The 21,698-nt window shown below is 31.4% G+C and overlaps 1 protein-coding gene across 1 annotated transcript in view; it reads left to right on the forward strand.

Annotated features, from left to right (window-relative positions):
- Positions 1 to 5,793: 5,793 nt before the first annotated feature.
- The window catches only part of Teh4 (tipE homolog 4 phospholipid transfer protein), a 44,850-nt gene continuing 28,945 nt past the window's right edge, over positions 5,794 to 21,698 (forward strand). Inside the window, exons 1-2 of the mRNA XM_088239050.1 lie at positions 5,794 to 5,982; positions 21,134 to 21,301. Of these exons, the coding sequence (XP_088095176.1) occupies positions 5,794 to 5,982; positions 21,134 to 21,301 (357 nt within the window). The remainder of the gene's footprint in view (positions 5,983 to 21,133; positions 21,302 to 21,698) is intronic.

A 21,698-nucleotide genomic window follows, 5' to 3' on the forward strand; every position in this document is an offset into this window, starting at 1 on the left:
AAATTGTATTCTAACATAAAGTGCAACCCTGTTGGTGAGAAGAGCAAAGTTTGACACTTGCCAAATGAATTCTGTATTTGAAAATTAATTATTTAAAGTTTTAGAATGCAACCATAAACAAGTACCTAGGTTCCTAGGTACCTACGGACTAATGAAAAGTTACACTTTCTTTTTTACGTTTATACAAACGGTTTTTACATACTTTCATACAGAATCACGCACTTGGGTTTCAAATGTAATATCAAGCTCACGCCAAAGCCGGCTGGCGGTTAAAAAACGACTAAATACGCGTTGGCTATGACTGAGCGTTTAGGAATGAGTTAAGTGTCATCATTTTAGGGCTCAGGGTGCTTCTATGTGTACTAATAGGTCAATGGTTTTATTTAAGGAAACCGAACTCGTTTCTTTGGTTACGTATAAGCATTATAAATCAAACTTTGTAAGTATACTTAATAATGTTTTATCTTAAGAGAAAACGCGGTCTAACTTTCTTCATACAAACGTATTTTCATATTTCACCCTGGATTATGGCACTTTAAATATTTATCGTTGGCGTGTTTCAATAGTTTTACTTTATTGATAAATAGTTTATTATGAAAACTAGAACCATCCAAAAACCCATAAAAACTTCCAGTTTTATCTGCTGTCTTCGGGCGCAATGTATGCAAATATGATAACTACTTTTGAAAAACACAAAACATATCGATACATAAAATTTCATTCGAATAATCTTTTTTTTAAAATAAAAAAATCGGTTGAGTTTTGAGGTGCGGAAAACGGGAAAACGACACGTCGATTTTATCTATTTTAGTTATGCATGAAAGGTCCGAAATTGAGTTGTCCTTTTCGCATAGCATCGCAGAGACATCTTCAAGACAGTGACATGAAAATAACGTTAAAATATATATTTATCAAAATTCTCTGTCACCGCATATCCTCACAATTTCTGTTATGCGAAACACAAAAACAATAATGCATATGTACATATCTAATTTTGACTAAATGCAATATTAGATATCAAACTTTCGATTGTATTCATATAAGTACGAGTATGTACTCAAATCTAGTAATAGCAAAGCATTGCCGGCTTTAGCCCGTAATATATATTTATAACCATTCACAACACCAACACCATTTTAAATAAATATTACATATCAACCATGTCGCGAATCGAGCCCGAGACATCTTGTTTCTTAGGCAAACGCGCTGACCACAAGGCCGACAATTTTTTTAACTTCATACTCTACTGTTGTTTATAATATTTTTACCATATTTTGTAAAGGTTGTCTGAGTCTTTTGTTTAGTTTTGTCTAATAGCCAATTGTATAATTTTATTACATGGGTATGGATATTTTTCAACCCTGGAATTCAATCATTATTCATGAGTCATCATCAAATGTTTGTGTATCCTCTTGATCAAATGTTTAAATAAGTCAATATCGCATTTTTTCACATCAGTCATTGTTCTACGAACACAACGATTCATTCCATTTAAGTTTAAATTCAAGTTATAATAATAAAAATACGTTTATAGTTTCATTCCACTTTTATTTATACATTTTTACCAGAGACCGGGTTTCTTCGTGACCGACATCGTCAAACTGGTGACTGGAAATTTATAAATAGAAGTGGAATAAAACTATGTATGTATTTTTATTATTATAATTAAAAACGCAATTTCACCAAGAAATTTTGGTAGAAAAACTCAATATATTTAAGTTTAGTTAAACCGTGCTAATAGGCCTAACATTTATAAATGTTTATCCTCAGTACATTTATTTTCTCACGGAGTAAAACGGGAATCAAATTATCTATTCCCGAAATATAAATAGCTCTCCTTTCGTATTATTTGAGCATGAAAATGTAATATTCATGTTACGAATTTCAAAAGATGAAGTGAGGGCATTGGAAGAGCGAACATTTATAATTTAAATTTCATTGAACCTAAATGTAACGAAGTTTGTTTTCCCAACTTTATAGACAATGAGTTGTATGTAGCAGAGGCAATATAATACATAAATAAATACTATAAAATAAAAGTTTTACATAACCACTTACCGACTTTTCTACGCGTATCGGTTTCGAGACGTTTTTGTCTCTCCCGTCAGGACATTAATTACACTAACATGAAAACCCCACTATGCACCTCTTCCAGGGGCAAATCGTCCATATTAGCGATAATGCGCAGCTTACCATTATATTTGACTATCCATTATAATTTAAACTTATAATATTAGAAATCAAACACTGATTTGAGTCTACTGTGAGTCTACTGAACACTTTGTTTTAGTAAACTTAATATACTCGAACAATTGGGAAATAAAAAATATCTAAATAACCTTAATTTTAAAATAATCAATGAACAAACCAACCTTATATCTTCACCACTATTAAACATATTTAAATAGACTGTTATTTGTCACTTTGTTTCTGTATGTACACGTTTATATGACGCGTAATTAATAGATGAATCATGTTACAATTGCATTTATATATTTTGATAAGAAATTCTTAAAAACCAAAATATTGTATAATAATACGTTTATATAAATTGCTTCATAACATTTCAATCATGTTTTTAAATTAAAATGAACAGCAACCTACCATAATATTATTAATATATTTTTGACAATAATTATCTAATGTTAAAAAACTATAAAGCTTCATTAATTATCTCACAATACATACATGTATGTCAATAAATACTTACTTTCTTATATTTTTTCCGAAATTCAAATATAAATACCTAAATTCCCCATTACCGATCAAATTTACTTTTGCCTTGCCTTTAACCATTGGTTTTTCCCTCAATTATGATTAATGTACATGCTATAGTTCATAAGATTATTTTATTTTCTACTTAAGTATCTACCTTGAATTATATAACTATATAAGGACATTCAATCTATCTTATCTTTACATTCGTTTGAAAATGCCCTATCAAGGCAAAACAATTGTCACGAAATTTTTGTCTTTATATTTTTTATATTTGTAAAATTAAAATAAAGTGTTCAGTAGACTCAAATCAGTGTTTGATTTCTAATATTATAAGTTTAAATATGGAGTTCTACAAAATAAACACTAAATCAATCCATAATAATGTTTTATTGTAACTTTGTTTACAGAAAATAATACAAAGAATTGTTATTTTTAAATTAAATTGCAATTAAATTGCAATTTATATATTACTTATATAAATCTTTGCCACTTTCCGGATTTTCCTCCAAAATTAGTAAAAATATTAATTAAGCGCGCCCAGCGCAGAGCTAAGAAATCAGCTCGTTATTTAATTTCATAGAGGAGAAATATTGCTGAATACTCGTAACACAGAACCACAAAAAATTGCAATTTATATATTACTTATATAATATTATGTACTATGTAAGTACTATTTTTTTGTAGCTTACCTGTAAACAAAATCACCATTCGACACTGACACCTTCACTATACTCGTAGTAGTTGCACAAAAATAAAAAAATAACGTGCTACTAGGTCACAGTAATAGGTTTAACCACAAAGCTAATGCTTTTATTAAATATTACATGAAAACTAATCCTTACATTATGCGATATTTTCTACTGTTCTAAGAAAATAAACCTTTGTGTTGTAAAAATTTACCACCTGTATGGGTGGAATAAATATTACAGTTCTGGATGTGAAAAGAAAAGCAAAACTGGTGTTTGGAATCAATGGCTACTATTAGGTAAATATTCCTAAAAAATAAATTAAGTAGAGATTAGTCCATTTCGATCTGATCTGATAAGGTGATAATTGCGTTTGCTTACCACGTCTTAAGATCCCGGGTTTTACTCCTAACAAGGTCAACTTTATTTATAATTAGTGATTTTTGACTGCAATATTTCAGTTCCTTGACTGGCTCCTGAAGCGTAACACGGATTATTTTGCCTTTATTATATTACAAATGATCGATTGGAGTACCGATGTAGTGCTCTAAGGCTTAAGAATGTTTCCAACTGAAATTGCCAAATTATGTTATTTTTTTAAATAATGAAAAAACGTTAAGCAAGATCGTGAATTTAAAATATTTTCTAGAAAAATAATTAATATTGTAAAAACAGGTACTTATTATTATCATTATAAATGAGTTCGATTATTTTTTATATATGTATCATACAGGATAAAACGCGGGAGTTTTTTTTTTGCCATTTTAAAATGCAGAAATTATCGCAATAAGCTATTTCATACGTAAATAAACGACCAAAGTCCACTTTCGTATTATGAATGCTTTTTCAAATTGAAATAAAAATCTGAAGATGAATCTCGTCCGCATCAATAAAGGTTTCAGCTCTTTTACTTCACAAATATCAACAGATTGAAGGAATATAAATATTAAAGTATATGCAGAATTATGAATGTTACACAGTGTGTAAAGTGGTCGCTTAAACCAGCCAATGCGATAGTATATTATTTACATAGGATTTATTTAATCACTTTTAAACATCAATAAATTACAACCATATAATACAATTCAACAATTAGTAAATTAAACTCAACAAATGAATCTCACCAGCATCAATAAAGATTTCAACTCTTTAACTTCACAAACATCAACATATTATATTATTATCAAAACAACCATTCCTTAACATTGAAAGTTTTTTATAGATTGAAACGATTAATTTATTTATTTTACAGAAACAAACAGTCGACACTGATATAATAACATAAAAAAAATACTGTTTAAAGACAGACTAGCGAAGTTTCTAAATAAAAATCATACATATTAAATTGTGGTACAACAAAAGGGTGTGTTTATATTTTGTATGAGAGTAAGTGTATAGGTGTGTTTGTGTGTATGTGCGAGTAAGTGTTCAGGTGTGTGTGTTATTATTATTATTATTTATTTATTTGACGGACTTATGCAGTCCATTCTAACAATGGTAAATACAATTTCATATAATAAATACAAGCACTAATAAAACACAATACAATTAAATAAAATTAAAGCTAGGACAAAAAAAATAAAAATTACTACCTAAAGACAAGATCCGGTCTATCTTATGAATTTTTAAATCTGTAAAGACTTACACCAAAAAAGTCCAGATCTTGTCTTTAGTTTACAATACGACACGATCGGGACATTGGTGCATGCAAGCCATAGTTTGTGCTGTGTTGATCGAGGAACAGCACATTATTATTTCTCAACCGACGGATCGAAACATTGAATGCCACTTGTGAAAGTGTGAGCATCATTAAATAGCAAATGGGATCGTATCACAGCCAGAAAGAATCGGTCATAATTTATTTTTAAATAAATTAAAGGGCGTGTTAAATATATCAATAGATGAAAAAAAGCATTATATTTAGATTAAGAACGACAGAAGAAAGAATGTTGTGCATTGTTAGTGCTACAGACTGGCAGATGGAATAAATACTTATTTCTTGTCACACGAAAGGGAACATTAAGATTAAATTTGGAGAATAGGTTAAAAGAATCTACTTTATTAAATAATAATTTATTTAAATAGCATAATTCAGAAATCGTGCGTCTATTTTTAGGGGTAAAAAATCAATTTTGTTTATCAGATTGGCAAAGCGTTTTATTGTTTTTATAATCTAGGTATTTAAAAAAAATTCGTTACACATTTTCAATCCTTTCTATGTTTGTTATGTGTTATTTGGTTCCAAAGTTACGATGTTTTGGAAAGTGCACTATAGCAAAATCTTGTTTCCTGGTCATTTCGTTGAGTGTAACTCCCGTGATTTATCCTTTGAGGTTCAGATATTAACTGAGTGATTTTTTATTTATTTAGGTGAGTGAATCCAGGTGCAATGGGTAAGAAGAAGGACAAACCGCGCGTGATTCCAGAACAAGATGGTCGCATCATAGGCGCCATTTGCCTTTGTCAACTGACCCTTGTCCTGAGTGCAGTTGCTCTCATGTACTTGTCTGTGGCTGTGTACGGTCCGAGCCACAAGGCCTTTCACTCCGGGTATGACCCAGAGCCCGTCATGTGCGAGGTACGTATGTTTCATCCATATTGATTGAAATAAATAGCGTAGGACATGTGCAAGGTACATATGCTTCATCTCTTTTGTTACTGAAAACGCCAAATTGATAGAAATAATCTAATATAAATCACGTACAAAGCACGGGTGTTTAATTTATTCCCTCTCTTTACACACCCAATTTATAAAAATAATCGAATGTCGGCCATGTATAAGGTATGTGTATTTCAAACATGTTATTTCGTTACCACATCAACATGTTAATATAAATAATTGTATGTAGATCATGTGCGAGGCACGTGCGAATAATTTACTTTTACTCTTCTCACACCCGATTAAAATATATAATTTAATGTGTGTCATGTGCGGGGTATGTGTGTTTCATGCATTTCTTTACTTGTTACTATACACACCAGAGGTGGTATTATGAATCTTCTTTATCCTTAGAGAGCGATTAATTTAAATAATGTTATTCTTTTAAAGTGACAAGATTCATATAAGTGATTAATTTGAAGAATATTATTATTTTAAAATGACGAAAATTTCCTTCACATAATGGCCACACCAATGATTAAACGTCAAATGGTGTATAAAACTGCTGCAAAAACGGAAATAAAACTAATTTTAAATATAATAATAATTTTTAATACTTAGGTGTTTTGGATAACAGTTAAGGTCGCAATAATGTTCTAAATGAAAATTATCATGTTTGATTTCACGTGTTCATATTTTTTGACGTTTAATCATCGGTGTGGCCATTATGTGAAGGAAAGTTTCGTCATTTTAAAATAATAAAATTCTTCAAATTAATCACTCTCTAGGGGTAGAAAAGATCCAGAATACCACCCCAGTTTGATATAAATAATCCAATGTAGATCATGTGCGAGACGTATTAACTGAATTTATTCACTCTCTTTACACATCCGATTGATAGAAATAATCGAATGTAGGCCATGTGCAAAGTATGTGTACCTTCCGTTATAACACATATCAGGGCTGCTAAAATGAAATATTTATAAATTGCATAAATTATGTATATTGTAAAAGAATTTTTATTTAATTTAACATTTTTCATTATTGGTGTTCACACATATGTAATTTGTGAAAGATGTTTAGTGTTATTGTTTTTTATTTTATGAAGTGTATATATTATATTGTGATATATTTTACTGTTTGTGAACTGAAAATAAATAAATTAATAAACCCGTATTGATTACGCTGTCAAATAATACATTTACACTTAAAAACATAACATAGTGAATGAATAACTTAATGATTGAATTTCATCCTTTATCTTTAAGATGAATAATTTTATTTCTGAAAAGCTCTGAATTGTGGTTCAGCACTTGGATAGCAAATTTCCATTTTGCGGAAAAGTTTTCAGAAAATAAACATAAAATGATCAACAGACCGAGAATCAACTTTGTCTATTCAGTACGTCTAAGGAGGTCACCACATTTAACGCATCTGATTTTATTACAGCTAACGGTTACTTTATAACACAATTTAAAAATAATCGAATAGTGTTTTTTACATTGTCGAATAGAAAGCTTTGATTACCAGTGAAAATACATAGATAAGTTATGTTCATATATTTGTAGACGCTGATAACACAATATTTTATTAATGATAATGGATATTCACAGTGGTAATCCATAAAACTACCGGAAATGTTTAACTACAAAAGGTAATGGTACAATAAAATTGTCAAAAAGGTTTGTGGAACAAAAAAAAAACATCCCGAATAAATGCGCTCCATTTGAGGTCACTAAAAATAAAATCCATATCGAAGCTTTTACAATAATCACAATAGTTTATGTTATACTTATTGCTTCTAAGATGAGGTAATATATTTTCAGGGTTTTTTTTAAAATTATTTGTTCATTTGACTCTGAAATTTTCTTTGTTCTTTGGCTTTCAAAAAACTAGATAGATGTCACAAAGGAGATGGAAAGCATTTTTTAATAGGAGGACTTTTAGACTTGTTATTTACATATCTTTAAGGGGTTGATTTAGGTACTTGTTGATTTTTGCATAATAAAGAAAAAGCTGAAACCGTTCGTGATATAAAGACCCTACCAAAACAATTCATCTACAATAAAACGCTTTGACTAAAAGGAAACCGCAATTACTTTTAATTGTTTGAGACAGAGTGTTTTCTATTTTCATTTTCTATCTTGATTTTTCCGATTCTATTTCATTTATATTCTGTATAATATTTTTGCGTAATGTATAATTTGTTTATTTACATTACTCATAAAAACGAATGTCAAGTATGTAGATATATTTAATTTTGTGTTTCTTTAAAGGCAGTAAGCCGAGTGTAATAATTATTTTTTTAATCTTAAATAAGATTGAATCAAAAGTATTTAGGATTAAACCAAAAAAATCCGTATCTGAAACTAGATTTTCCAAATAATAAAGAAGTATGGTATATTGCTTTTTGCTCGTATAAAAGAACTTTACTGAAAGCGTCTTGCAGCGTTATCTTGACTGCATAATTTTTCTTTTTTTTTTCATAGAGTTCTGTTTTTATAGGATAGCACGCAAAATTTAAGTAATTAGTATGCATAATGCACTTGTGGCATGTTTGCATATCGTCCCGTTTTATTTCCCGAGAGACAATCCCCTTATTAAATTATTTTTATCATATGTTGTATATTCAAGCTCACTCTGAATTCAAAATACAGAAAGAAAATAAACAACCCCATCAAGTTTTTAAGTATCTGTAATTATTAAAAAGCATTTTAATCGTAATTATTTTTAATTTTAGGAATATACCACAATGATTTATTTTTATGAAGTATTACTCTTTATTTAATAAGTAAGCATTTTATGTATTAACTTTTTGTTTATTTCGTTAAAATACATATTATGATTTGTAATTTAGATAAAATGTTCCAGTAGTGCTCCACTGATAAACTACAGCCAAATATTTAAAAAATCCACATAATGAGATTTTTTAGAATAAAAAACCCAATTTTATTTGATTATTTGATGGGTAATATGCAATTAGGCTCAACTTCTGAGGTGCGCGACCTGGGTATCGGTTTTGATCAAAAATTATCCTTTATTAGGCACATAAATAATATTACTAGTAAATCTCTAAAAATGTTAGGCTTCGTGTTACTAGTGACTAAGGAATTCAAAAACAGGCACTTTGAAGTTGATGTATACTTTATTAGTGAGAAGCCAGTTAGAGTATAACTCTACAATATGGACTCCTTACTACAATTGTCACCAAAATTCTCTTGAAAGAGCCCGAAAAAACTTCTTACGGTACATAAATTTTAAATCAGTCATGAATTTTTACTAAAAACATTAAATTTGAATTTATTTCAACAGAGGGAAAAAGCTTTTGAGAAGGGAATATAGAAGTCTAGGCATTTACAGGGCTTATGACCTGTCATCGGCTGGTTTAAGTGGCCACTTTACACACTGTGTAACATTCACCATTCTGCCCATGTTTAAACATCCACATTTCCTCAACTCTTCCATCTGTTGACTTTTGTGAAGTAAAAGAGCTGAAAGTAAAGAGCGTAAAGTCAACAAATGGAAGAGTTGAGGAAATGTGGATGTTTAAACATGGGCAGAATGGTGAATGTTACACAGTGTGTAAAGTGGCCACTTAAACCAGCCGATGACAGGTCATAAGCCCTGTAAATGCCTAGACTTCTATATTCCCTTCTCAAAAGCTTTTTCCCTCTCTGTTGAAATAAATTTAAATACGAACAACTCCTTAGGGAGGAAATCTAGCCAGTCTGCAAGCATTTGGACATAATCAAACATTAAATTTGTTAAAACTTAACGATAGAAGAAAAATTAAAGACCTTTTAAATTTATTCTAAATTGTAAATTCAATATGGGATTGCCTTGAACTATCATCTCTCATCAAAATCAGGGTGCCTGGAAGAATGACTAGAAAGGTGCCACCGATTTGTAGCAACAATTCACGGACAGTGTATACTTGTAATGCCGTATTAAACAGACTTCATGAACTCGGCAATAGTTATTCCCACGTATCTGAATTGTTTAAACTTTCTACTAAATATGCTGTATAATTTTTAGGTTATAATTTTTAGGTTTAATTCTTTTATAAATCTTGGATATAAGGAAATTTATGTTTAAAAAAAATAAAAAATATTAAGCCAAATATGTTAGTATTATAAATTTTTGTAAAAGGCAGATTTGCCGTTTATGTTAATAAAATAAAAAATAAATAAATATAGAGTACATTTATGTTTATAAAAGATATATATGACACTTCATATAATAAAAGAGAATTAATGGGCTTGATTCAGAATAACAGAGAAAATACGTTTTGTCTTTTCTTTCTCTTTATTTCTCGTCATCAAATTTAAATCGGGTTGTGGTCCTGTGGCTAGTGTCTCGGACTCGCGGACCAAAGGTCCGTGGTTCGAATCCCACTCTACCCCAACTCGATTCCATTTTCTAAAAGTGAGTTATTTACAACTCGTTGAAAATGGCCCTCAAAATGAAATATTTGGGTAAATCATAAGAACGCAAATATTTCTTTTAAAAAGAAAAAAAAAAAACAAATGCAATTTTTCACTCCTACTTTCCTTCATTATTCCTCCAAAACTCCTCATCAATTTCCTTATTTTCCTTCCTACTATCTCCTTGTATTGTTCATATAAATATTTTTTAATTCAAAGTATATTTAATTTTATATAGTTTAAATCGGCGTCGCTTTATTTGAGTATAATTAAGCCAATACATGTTATTAGATGGTAAGCCTTACTATTTTTATATAAACATTTTTAATAGTTTCTATTTATAATCATTTAATCTTTACATATGTTTGTATTCTAAATATATAAATTCCAAATTACTAAAAGAACACCTGGCCTTACCCTAAACTATTGGTTTTCCGATAAGTAAAATGATTGTACATGCTGAATTTGATACGTTAAATTTATTATTTTATATTTACCTAGAATTATATAACTACAAATAGAGGGACCTTCGGGCCAATCAATCTTCACATTCGTTTAAAAATACCCTTACGAAGTGAAACAATTGTCCGCATTTTGTTTTTGTGTTTAAAATAAAAATAGTCGATTTTAACTCAAAAAAATGTTTGATTTTAGTATTTTAATTATTGTAAGCTTTTTTATATACCGAGAGTATAAAAAGTTTAAAAAAATATATTTTCTAACATATTTTTATGATTTACCCAAATATTTAAATTTTGGGACCATTTTCCATGAGTTGAAAATAATCCACTTTTATAATATGGTTATCAAGTTAGGGTAGAGTGGGGGTTGAACGTCAAACCTTTGATCCGGGAGTCCGCAACACTAGCCACGAGACCACAACCCGATTCACAGTTTTAACGGGTATAGTTATTCTATGTAATAAGTAAGGTCCATAATATTTCCAACGATACAAATAAAATTCGTTTTATCAATGCATTTTTTTTTATTCGTAAAAAATGTCATCATCGTCATAATTTTCTTATCTGCATCCGATGTAACGGTGCATAAAACACTGCATTGATACTTTTATCGCAACCCGTGTCAATGATTTGTAAGAAACATGAATGCAAGATAATCACGCTTACGCTTCAGGTGCCAGTCCCAGTACTATGAAATATTGCAGTACTCGATTTCCATTTTCGGGATGCTTACTTAAGGTTTCTGGTTCTATTCCCCCAAACAGAACGGTATCCTTCATCCTCCTGGACTCAAAAAGTATTTTTCGAAATAACCTAACTTAACAAATATCATGTTTTCTTTGTCGTGTCTACCTAAAACCAGCTCATAGTCTAGCGTAGAGACGTCCTCTCAGCGGGGAGGCGTCGCGACGCTGTGTCAGTGGAAAGGTTCTGGCGCCAGGACGACGGGACGCCTCCGCCGCCGGATGTGATGTATACGTTATACGATCACTCATCACCCCAGCGACAATATCAACACTGAACTAGCTAGCCTCTCATAATGGGGCCTAATAGGATTACACCAGGAAATAAAAGGAATCCATCAATAGACGTGCTTCTACTAATAATATTAAAATAGAATGTATCCCTTTGTTCAAGTTTTAAACCCCGTTTTTATGTGTTTCAATGGTTTGTTCGACTAAAAGTATTTAAAACAATACCTACCTACACCCGTCTTTATCTGTTTGTCTTTAAATTTAATGATTCAACGTAAGTTTCTTAATATAAGGTTGTACTGTAAGGCGAAATGATGAGTCTTTAACTTGAGGTGCCAGCCTATGAACAATGAAATATTTATTTATTCATTTCAATTTACATTTATTACATATTCACTAACCTATTATGGCTTTTTAGGCTATGCCTGTGTAAGGTCATAATAATTAACAAAAAATATACAAAATCATTTTAAATTATTAATAATTTCGTACGATACAATATTAGATTAAAAAATAACAATCGCAATAAGAGAAATAGCATTAAATACTTAAAATATGAAATACAAACCATACATACATATGTCGTTACAAACATTAACTAGTGTTCAAGAAAATTATCATTAAAATGAATGCAATATAATACAGAAACATAATTGAAATAAGAATTAAAAAATTCAAAATGAAAATTAAATTAGATAATTGAAAATGTAATCGACGACGCAAATTAAAGGAAGGTTAGGGGGATCAAACCTCCCACATCAAAAAGTAGTTTACACTAGATATAATGAGTTTTGAAAACCCCCCAATAATATCAGATCTCGGTATGATAAGAACATCCTAGGCCTAACTATGTAGATGGAAATATTAGGTGCCATTTTATATTTCTCTAGAACACCCCCCCATTTGAAAGTTATAAATACGCCCATTAATGCAAGGAAATAACGGTTTATAAAGTTATAAATAATAAAACGAAACATGAAAATATACAAAGAGGAAATAAGGATAAGGAATGAAAGCAATAATGGATAATTAGTAACGAGGAAATGTTTAAAAAGGCTTAATAAATGGATAGTGGAGCTAGGTAGAAATAAAATGGATTGTCTCATTCGCCCAAACCAATATTAAATCAATTGCTCCACAAGTGTATAACTTATGTAAGGTTTTTGTTATTTTCATTGTGCGTTTTGTAATATAAACAATATAGATGTACATATATACCTAGTTTTTGAAACTGTGAATATGTTGTTAATTATCTGTGTTTATTAAGTTAGTCTTCTTTGTTTATTCTCAAATGTAAAAACATTTCAAAAAAGTACATTGTTAAGTGTCCTCGGCACGAGTAACCCCAGTGAGGTCACATTATGTTTATTATTAATTATATTTAAGATGAGAAAAATATGAATCATGAATCACTCCTGAATCTTGAACCATTTAATAACCTCGTCCCCATCAATGCGCGGCAGCCAATTGCAAATATTTCTCTTAAACACGTGTAGAGTTCTTTACAACTGCTGGAAGATGGTTGAAGAATTTAGGATCTAAGAAGGTAAAGCTCCTTTGTGCCATCTTTGAGCGAGTGATCGTACCAATGTATATTTCAACGAACTTTAAAACCAATATTTCACATCCGCCCTGCTTGAAATCAAACCCAGGTCTTTAAGAATGGTGGGCAAACTTAATAATCATCATCATCATCAGCACTTTTCTACACCTAATGGTGCATGGGGCACTGCATTGGTAGACCAATCGCGGCGTATCTAGCTAGATCATATCTCTTACACAAAGGTAAGATGATCAATCTTACCCTTCAGGTTCTAGTCCAGGGATTATGAAATATATTCAAGTGTAAAAACACCCCCTTAAATAGGTAAGCAAATGCACTGGCCATTCTACCACGAGGCCGATAAAATTATCCACTTGTGACTTAATTTGAATCGTATTTTCACAGTTAGAGTGCAATTTAAGCATTTTTACATCACTCATAACGGCATGGTTTTGCATGTTATGATGAAAGTCCGTTAAGTAAAGATACGGAAGATAATTATTAACTATAAATTGATATGCCATTTTTTTCGCACTAGTGAAAAGTCTATTTAATTATACGTCAATAGGTATAAAAAATTTGGTTCAAGGTGCTAGACTTTGGAATGAGCTACCTCTTCAGAAAAAAAGTGCACCCTGGCCACCCCCGAGAAACGCGTGAAACATTACTATAACATTATATCATTAGAACCCCGACCTCCCTTCATTTTATTGTTTTTAAAATATTGTTATTCCTTTTCTCTCTCCATTTAAATTCATTACCTGATTCAACTCAAACTTCGAACTCAATAATACTAATATAAATAACAAGGTGTATGTATTTCCACTCGATTTCCTTATTCACGACTTTTGTGAGAGCAGCCATCGAGTCGACATTTCTCATCAATGGTTCTGATTCTATTTTATACATATTTCATTTCATTTTATCCGCTTGGACACAGAGAAATTATAAAATATGAGATATGATGCGTCCTCACTGAGAACATTTTAAAATGTACTGATTAATGTATTACAAAATTTGGGATTTAAGTACCAAATACAATGAACTCCTATTATGTTTTTTTATTAAAAAACTTTATCATAAAATTTTATTTTAACACGTAAATATTTCATATATTTTCTTTCAATGTGGTAAAATAATACGAAGTAATGAATTTAAAAAACCTATTTTCAAATACGTTTATATTTTTAAAATTTCGATTTTAATGTGTGTCAAAACACCAAAAATAATACTGACAAACAAATAAAACAATAACAAAGCAAGATTACAATTTTGGGATTCGTAATTATCACATTTTAGGTTGGTTACATTTCAGTTAGTGGACAAAAAAATCTCAACAGATATTGAATATTAAAAATATTCTAATATCAAATTATTACCGAGGTGAAAGTTTAATGTTTTTCAAAACATAATTTAGAACAATAAAAGGGGTGGATATTTATTCATTTTGCGAAAAGAATAGCCTGACTATTAATTATTTACAGGTTTTGAAAATCGCTTTATTCGCTAGAGTTAATTTCCACGTATCGGTTCAAGGAGGATTAACGATACGAAAGCTTAATGTCACGAACTTTTTAGTTCTTTGAAAATGAAAGCTGATCCATTGATTTATAACAATATAAAATGAACGAGGAAATATAGCGAAATCGACCTTTTCCATCGCTCAAAACAAAACGTAATTATTGTAAGAATTGAAAGATAGTTTTTACTAACACAATAATAAAATACATTAAAAATTTCATTAACTTAAAAAATCAAATTATTTCAACAGAGAGGGAAAACATTTTTGAGAAGAAAAAAGGAAAGTATAGGCATTTACAGGGCTTATTATCTGTCATTGGCTGCTTTAAGTGGCCATTTTACACACTGTGTAACATTCACCATTCTGCCCATGTTTGAACATCCACATTTTCTCAACTCTTTCATCTGTTGACTTTTGTGAAGTAAAAGAGCTGAAACTTTTATCACGTGGGTGAGATTCATCCGGCTGAACCAAATCACTTACTAGGCAACGCTTGAAAACAATTTTCTAATTTTTATACTTCTTCTTTTACCAGGTAGTTAATTCTACAATGTTTGAGTATGTCCAAATGCTTGCAGACTGGCTGGATTTCCCCCCTAGGGAGTTATTCTCTCTAGGAGTTATTCTAGGGGTTATTACTCTCTGAAATAAGTTTAAATATGAAATGATATTAAAACTCACCGTCGTCGCTGGTAATGCATTGTAAAATGGAGTAATCCTCTTCATTTATGAAATATGAAAAAAATAACAGTCAATCGTAAAAAATATTTAATAGCGGTCTGTACGAGTATATCGATCGTTTCTGATCATTTTCTCGAACAAAAAATCAGTAGATAAAATCTTCTGGATGAAGAAATATTCTTTTTCCACCAATAACAAGAACTGATGGGGCAAAATGAAATACGTCAGTACCTTTATCTCCTTTGCCATGATATGCTTAAACTAAGAATCATGCTCTAATATCCAATATAAAATATATGTTTATCGTATTTATCTAATGGCGTAGCAACCACAGCCACTTACGTTCATTGTTCAGTTTTCGGTCAACTCTTTCAGACCTAAATTAATTCCTATGGATATAGATTACACAAACATCACTGTCAGATTTAAAATTTAAACTAAAAATGCATTATGTAACTAAGCAGACATTATAATAATAAATATGTACATCTCCTTTCGCCTCCTTATCTTCTCTTCAAGCATTCTTGTCCTAATACCGCCCAATTTACAATAACTTACTGTTCTTAAAAAAATATTTAAAAATTCTTTGATTATTGAAAAATATTTACGAGTACATGAAAATAACATTTTTATATGTATAAACTTATATGTAATTATTTAAATGTAATATATTTTCTTTACTAACTTTGTATACTTTGTGGAAATCTGTAATTAGTTCTGAGTTTATACACTATATCTGTTTGTTCACTATAAATATGTATGTAGAACTGTTGATTTTCCAAATAAAATAAAAAAGACAAGACCAAATCTCAAAATTTCGAGTCTTTTCGAGACTCGAGACTTCATGTTCCAGACAGTTCCAGACTTTAGCATGCATTCGAGTAGTGTCGTACTGATCCAGTCTGAGTCTTGTTTTTAAAAAATGTGCTAAAATAGCAAATACGTAAACTAAAAAATAATCAGAAAGACAATTATTCGTCGGAGGTACCATTTTTCGATAATTTTATGGTATGTTATTTGGACTTATGTAGCTAAACTATTAGGTTACCCTGAAGATGTCTCCTGCAATGATAGCTGAAATGTCGCGATGACTCTAATTTACACGATTTATTTATATTTATTAGTTTAAACATACATTTTTACAAAAATGGCACAAAAAACACTCTGGCAAATTCTGCTTGTACTAGGCTGAGTAGGCTCAGTATATGAAGGGTTGGCAAGCCAGAAATATTAGTATGCCTAATGTTGCAATCGGTTCCTATATGGGCAAATGCCTGTTCTAAGAAACTGATTTGTAGCGGCAAATATGGTTTTTGAATATGTTTTCTATAAATAAAAATAATATTAAAGAAATAGAAAAACAGTTACGTTTACGTTAAATGTAAAAATTAAATTAAATATATAAATATATATATATATATATATATATATATATACACACATACACACATACATACTACATACATACTACATACAAACATACATATACACATCCATACATACATGCACACATATATATATATATACACACATACATATACAATGTATATGAACATACAAAAATACAATAAATTTATAGAAGATACATAATGATAAAAACGTGTGCTCTACCCCCCAGAGAGCGTTCAGAATCGTACTGCTGGTCTCGAAATTTTGATACTAGCATCTGAATGGTGAATGTTACACAGTGTGTAAAGTGGCCACCTTAACCAGTCAATGACGGGTCATAAGCCCTGTAGATGCCTTGAGTCTTCTATATTACCTTTTCCAAAATGTTATTTATCTCTGTTGTAATATGTTAATAGCTGCTTATTAGTTTCAGTAGGTACGGGAGTAAATAAATCTTAAATTTCGTACACAATTCATTCAAATCTTTGATAAACCATTGATTATGTGTTACCTAACGTTTTCAAATGAAATATTCGAGTATGGCTACTAACACAAACGAAATCGGTGTTTTAACATGATTAACCGACAGGCAATAACACATTGAAATAGGCTTATTCAACATACGAACTCACTGTATATTATAATTAGGTAATAACTGGGCTGAAAGGGTTAAAATATTTTTAATTAAATTTCCTTGATAAACCTTTACGGGTTACATACATTTAACAAAATATTTTCACTTTTAAAATTCACATTCTACAATTAATAATAATATTTTTACATCTTTTGTAAAGGTTGTCTGAGTCTTTTGTTTAGTTTTGTCTGGTAGCTTATTGTATAATTTCAGTCCATAGTGTATTAGTCTCGATTGTCCTTTTCTCGTTTTAAAAGATTGTGTATGATATTTTTCTGATATTCTCGTATAGTGTTCATGTTTACTACAGTTTTTTTCAAGTTTTAATTCTTCGTCTACAATTACATCAGTGGCTAATTTATGAAAAAAAATTAAGGATTCTAGTTGAAAGAGTTCAGTTACATTTAATTGTTTATGGTTTTAAAATAACGCCTTGACTTCCATATTCCTCTGTTCTCCGTCTCTGTTGAAATTTCATTGAAAAAAAAATTAGATACGTTTGTTTTCCGAAAACGGTCGGAATGTATTGTATTATTTTCCTATTCGCAAATAATGGTGCATAGAGCACTGCATTGAATGAACACCCGGTATGTACGGGTTAATTTAAACGTGCAGTAATAGCGTACAGCTCTTGCGCTAGTTTTTCGCTGAACGTGGATGGAAAAATAAGGTTTTGATAGCATGATTCATGGGGTGGGTCAAAAATTTCAAATCTAAAGAGGAGAGCGAGGGGGTAGAGCGTTATCTGGTAAAAGTGGCTCAACTCGAGTTCAGGATAAGACAGTAATTTGGGGATAGCTTCATCTCGACTGGCGCCTGTCTGCCCGTATAGGTTATTGGAGCTTGGAGTTCTAAGAAATTAAACGAGCAAATTCATACATTTCAACAAACACTGTTTCTTTCTCTGTCTGAGTGTTTTCGACACGATGACTACTCTCGGGTAAGAATCCCGAAAAGGCAATCGAGTAGAGATTTCGACAAATGCCTTACATTGAAATCTTCAAACTTACAGTGAAAGCAATGAAATTTTATTGAAATCGCGAATTATGAAATTAAAATTTGAAAAAGCAACTCAATTTTTGCAATAAAAAATGTTTTTGAAGGAGCGAAACCGATAGGAAGACCCTCCGTTATTAGGACAAGTGTGAGTGAAGAGAGATTGAATTCACTGGTTAAATCGTTTACGTACCATGCCAGAGGTTTCGGGTTCAAATCCGGCAGGATCAAGATATAATTTTTACTGTTAATTTCAATCTTCTTGGGTTATCCCCAATCACTGGACTACGCAGATTTTATCAGGTCATGGTAAATTTAATCAAACATTATTTGTTTTTAATATTGTTGACTCCCCTTTGTGCTGCTGCGGATATCCTAACCAATCTTCTGAACACATCCTGTGGTCTTGTCCCTTTCCCCTTCTCTATGATTACTGAATAGAGCTTCTCGCAACTATCCGTGGCCCTGTTATAGGTCCTGTTGGATATACAGATCTGGTGGCTTTCAAAAAAAATTTCAAGGCTTTTAAAAAGTTTTGTAATCATTTCGGCGAATTAATCATGTCCAATCAATTTAATCCCAGTCAGTGAAGAATTCACTTCCCTCTTTTCTCAATCCAATGAAGTACATATTATGTACTTCTGGATTACCTTATTTCAGCACAAAGATGCTAAGGCTACCAGATTTCAGTTTGACATTGAGAAAATTTTCCGTGAATGTGGGAACTGCCATGAATGAGCATCCAAAAATTATTGGTAGCATATGCATTTATGCATAATAGTTTAATGCAGCCCTGGTATAAATAAACAAATTTAGTAACTCTAGGTACGTTTTCGTGTCACAACTTTTTAAAATGTTTTAATCTTAAGGGGGCTTCCACGTATTAATATGTCTATGATTTTTGGGTATGATGAAAATAGCTCTAAATTATTACGGATTTCCCCTACAGAAAACACCAATCAGGTGTAAGTTGCACTACCGCAACAAATAACAATGTTTTTATACCAAGTCATTTAACATGGAAATATTTTTTTGCAAATATTTTTTTAAAGCGTAGCGCTGATAATACGATATATAAAAGTTGAAAAAAATATTTTTTTGCTTAATTTATTTATTTAACTTTTTGTACATAATGTTATTTGTACATTGGCGGGCTTATTGCCAAATGGCGATTTCTCACAACCAACCAATAAAATAAAAGTTTTATTTTTATAATTCAAGTTACAGAACATATTCAATGGAATTTTTTTTATTAAAAAGCTAAAGCTATATAAAAATAGAAATAAACGTTTTTGTTTATGAATTAACTTAAATCAAAACTATTACTCAATGGGAAAAAGGAAAAAAGAGGAAAAAGGAAAGGAGGAGAGATTAAAGAAGAGAAAGGAGATGTTTCTTCAGACGTGATTTAAACAGAGATAATGTAGTAACATCTTTGATGGTGGATGGGAGATGATTCTACAGTCGAGCCGCATGGACACTATATGGGTTAGAGAAAATTAGTTTAATAGTCTATTAAACAAATAAAAAAATAACCTGTGAACTTCCTTATTATGACGAGTAATTAGTTGATGCAGACAAACGAGTATATCATCCCAAATACTATATTGGGTTAGAAAACAATAATAATTTTGATATACAAGGTCTGTTCAAAAAGTATCGGTCTTTTGTTCATAAAAACAACATTTATTGAGATACAATTAAATGACACTAATCCCCTTCAAAGTAGTCCCTTTGAGCTGTTACACACTTCTCCAAACGATTCTGTCACTGTCAGAAACAACGCTGGAAAGACTCTTTTCGTATGGCGCGCAGATGGTTCTTCACAATGTTCATGATGTCTTCCCTGGCCTGAAATCTGATCCCTTTCAAAGGTATTTTCAGCTGGGAAAAAAGTCAAAAATCACAGGGAGCAAGATGAGGATGGTAAGGGGGTTGACAAACGTCGTGTGCATGTCCAGTTCGATCTCCACACGAAGTTGCTTCTGCTCAATTATCAGCAACTTTGGCACAAATTTTGCTGAGACCCTTCTGAGGGCCAAATCTTCAGTTAAAATGGAATGAATGGATACAAAACTAATGTTCACTTCATCAGCAAGTTCTCTGATTGTTATTCGATGATCTTGCATGACCAGGGTCCTTACTTGATCAATGACAACATCAGTTTTGGATGTTGAGGGCTCGTGATCGTGCTCCACTTTTCGAATATATATTTTAAATGGCACATCAATGTGGTGAACAGCAAACACATTCGGAAAATCATCAAGGAGTTTCCCACTCAAATCCCTCCTACTAAAATAAATCCAGTCCTTTATTCATATCCTTTAAATAGTTAAATCATATTAGAATAGCTAGATTTGCCTAATTAGTAGGTACGTAAGATTTGATTTAAAAAAAATGGTTTAGAATTGCACTGCAAGGCGTGGACGTGGACGCTACGCTCGATTCGTTGATTAGAAACAAACTTGTGTACATTTTCAATACTGATTGTGAAAAATGTCCACAGACGGTGAACACGACGATGGAAAACAACTGCTCGTGGGTGTCTTGCGGCGAGTGGTGCCTCACGCGCACCTCCGGCTACTGCCCGCAGGTGCACGTCGCCGTGCGCCGCAACGCCTCGGGCCTCCTGCTCACGGGCTGCACGCGCGCCCAGCACGTCAACTGCCCCCCGGTAAGGGTTAACACATTCTGCAGGTAACTAGCAGTCAACTGCACCTCCAGATTCTGCCCGCAGCTGCAAAGGCTCGGGCCTCCTGCTCACAGGCTACAGGCTGCACGCGCGTAAACACATTCTGCAGGTATTATTATTATTATGGATAACTTATAAAGCACTATTTTTGTAATTTAATACCTCAAGGGCGCTTTACATAGTGATTCTATTGTTAAATAAATTTAATTGAAGCTTTTAAATTTGTATTTTAATTTTAAAAAAATATTTTGTTGTCACATTCTACGGATGTATTCAAATGATTTAAAGAACAAGTGGGTTTTAAGTTTTTTACGAAACATCACTTCACTTTCACAGCCTCGCACCTCTGCTGGGAGAGCATTTCATGCCATATGGCCTG

The sequence above is a fragment of the Micrasema longulum genome, unplaced genomic scaffold (genome assembly GCF_059751315.1).
Source record: "Micrasema longulum isolate JH-2025_06_02 unplaced genomic scaffold, ASM5975131v1 h1tg002046l, whole genome shotgun sequence".
In the NCBI taxonomy this organism is placed as follows: Eukaryota; Metazoa; Arthropoda; class Insecta; order Trichoptera; family Brachycentridae; genus Micrasema; species Micrasema longulum.